Below are 1,678 nucleotides of genomic sequence, written 5' to 3'. Positions count from 1 at the left end.
CCTCCTCCCCAACTCACTGTACCACATGCAGAGCTTTGACGAGACTCCGACCACGGACAGGTTTGCGCTGCGGCGGCTGAACCCTCCGGGCTCCGGGCCGGGCGCCCAGTACGGCAGTCTGGGCACGACGTCGACAGGGACGGCGACGGCGACGGCGACGGCGACGGCGACGGCGACGGCGACGGCGACCGAGACGGGGACGGGGACGGGAACAGACTCGCCTGCGTCGGATGGGCTGGATGCGAGGCATGCGCGGCTGGTGGGTGACGGGGCTCGGCTCGAGGGCGCAGCGGTGACGGCTCCGGTCCGCAGGCCGCGGTTCTCGTCGTCGGACGATGACGAGCGGTCGACGCGGTCGTCGTCCGAGGCGGATGACATGGCCGGGCGGTTTAACATGCGGGCGAGCGGGCGACAGCTAGAGACGCAGGACGCGCTGCTGTCGGATACGTCGTCGGACGGCGAGGCGCGGATGGGCCGGCTGTACATGGGTCGGCCTGAGGACGAGCTGTACACGCCGGCGGGCCGGGGTGGACTGGTCGGGCGAGGCCGGCTCGTGCGCAGCGAGTATGCCGGTGGGGTGGCCGGATCGGCACGGGCGGGCTCGGCCGAGTCGGACGATGACGAGATCGGGCGGGCACGCCGGCGAGGCCGCCCACGCGGCTCGCGCAACCGGCGCGACGATCACGCGCGGTGGAAGTCGGTGACGTCGACCAAGGTAGCCAAGTGGCGGCCGATGACGACGGCGAACCGGGCCTTCCTCGTCTCGCTCATGGAGTCGCTGGTCGAGCCGATTGCCAACGAGGCGCCGCCGCTCCGCCGCGCCGAGGCAACCTCGGTCCTCAACTCGCTCATTGTCTCGCTCGACACCAAGATGGCCCGCCTTGCCGTGCCGTATGGCAAGCGCAACACGGCGGTGTACGCCCTGCTCGATGAGTCGAACCGCGAGCTGGAGGCCACCTTTCTTAAGAACACCCAAGAGCTGACCGGGCTCAAAATCACCCACGCGGCACAGGAAGCGCAGTTGCGGACGCTCGACAACCGGCTCGCCGACCTCAACGCTGCACTCGACAACATGAAGGATCGCAAGGCCGCGCTCGACGCAGGCTCCGGCCTCCACACGCTGCTGCAGACGGTCGACCGCGCGCCGGACGAGTCGATCAACTTTGAGGTCGGGCTCACTCACCCGGACATGCTCCGCGCCCAGTCGTCGGGCTACGCGCCGGCCGCCGACGCCGAGCTGGCGTCGGCCAAGGCCGGCCTCATGGCGGCGCTCGAGGCGACCGGCCCGCTCGCCGCTGCGCTTGCCCGCACCCTCGACAAGGCCGACGCGGTCGCCAGTGCCATCTCGGACTTTGCGGCCGAGGGCGAGGCATGAGCTCCACGAGCTTATGACGACGAGGATGACGGAACCCACTCGGGATGAGCAGCGCTCCACTTTCGCACCTTGCGGGCCTTGGCGGCCTCTTTGCGGACCGAGGCGTTGCGCCGGCCGGTGGCGCGCCGGCCAGCAGCCGCACCACGGCTTGCCGGCGGCGGCAGAGCCAGCTCGGCAGCAGCAGTGGCGTCGGCAGCGGCGTTCTTGCCCGGCGGTACGTGGCGGCGTAGTCCCTTGAGCGCCGACCGCAGCGAGAGGCCTCGAGGACGCCACCGGCGTGTGCACGTCTCAGGCGTGGCGTGA

At 70.8% G+C, this 1,678-nt stretch overlaps 1 protein-coding gene across 1 annotated transcript in view; it reads right to left on the bottom strand.

Annotated features, from left to right (window-relative positions):
- Positions 1 to 1,332: 1,332 nt before the first annotated feature.
- The window catches only part of AMSG_12023 (uncharacterized protein), a gene marked incomplete at its 5' end in the record, with an annotated part of 1,240 nt that continues 894 nt past the window's right edge, over positions 1,333 to 1,678 (bottom strand). The window contains one exon of the mRNA XM_013901100.1: positions 1,333 to 1,634. Coding sequence (XP_013756554.1) covers positions 1,387 to 1,634 — 248 coding nt within the window. The 3' untranslated portion in view covers positions 1,333 to 1,386. The remainder of the gene's footprint in view (positions 1,635 to 1,678) is intronic.

Source organism: Thecamonas trahens (assembly GCF_000142905.1).
Source record: "Thecamonas trahens ATCC 50062 unplaced genomic scaffold supercont1.32, whole genome shotgun sequence".
Classification (NCBI taxonomy): domain Eukaryota; order Apusomonadida; family Apusomonadidae; genus Thecamonas; species Thecamonas trahens.
This window is presented reverse-complemented; position numbering and strand designations above follow the sequence as displayed.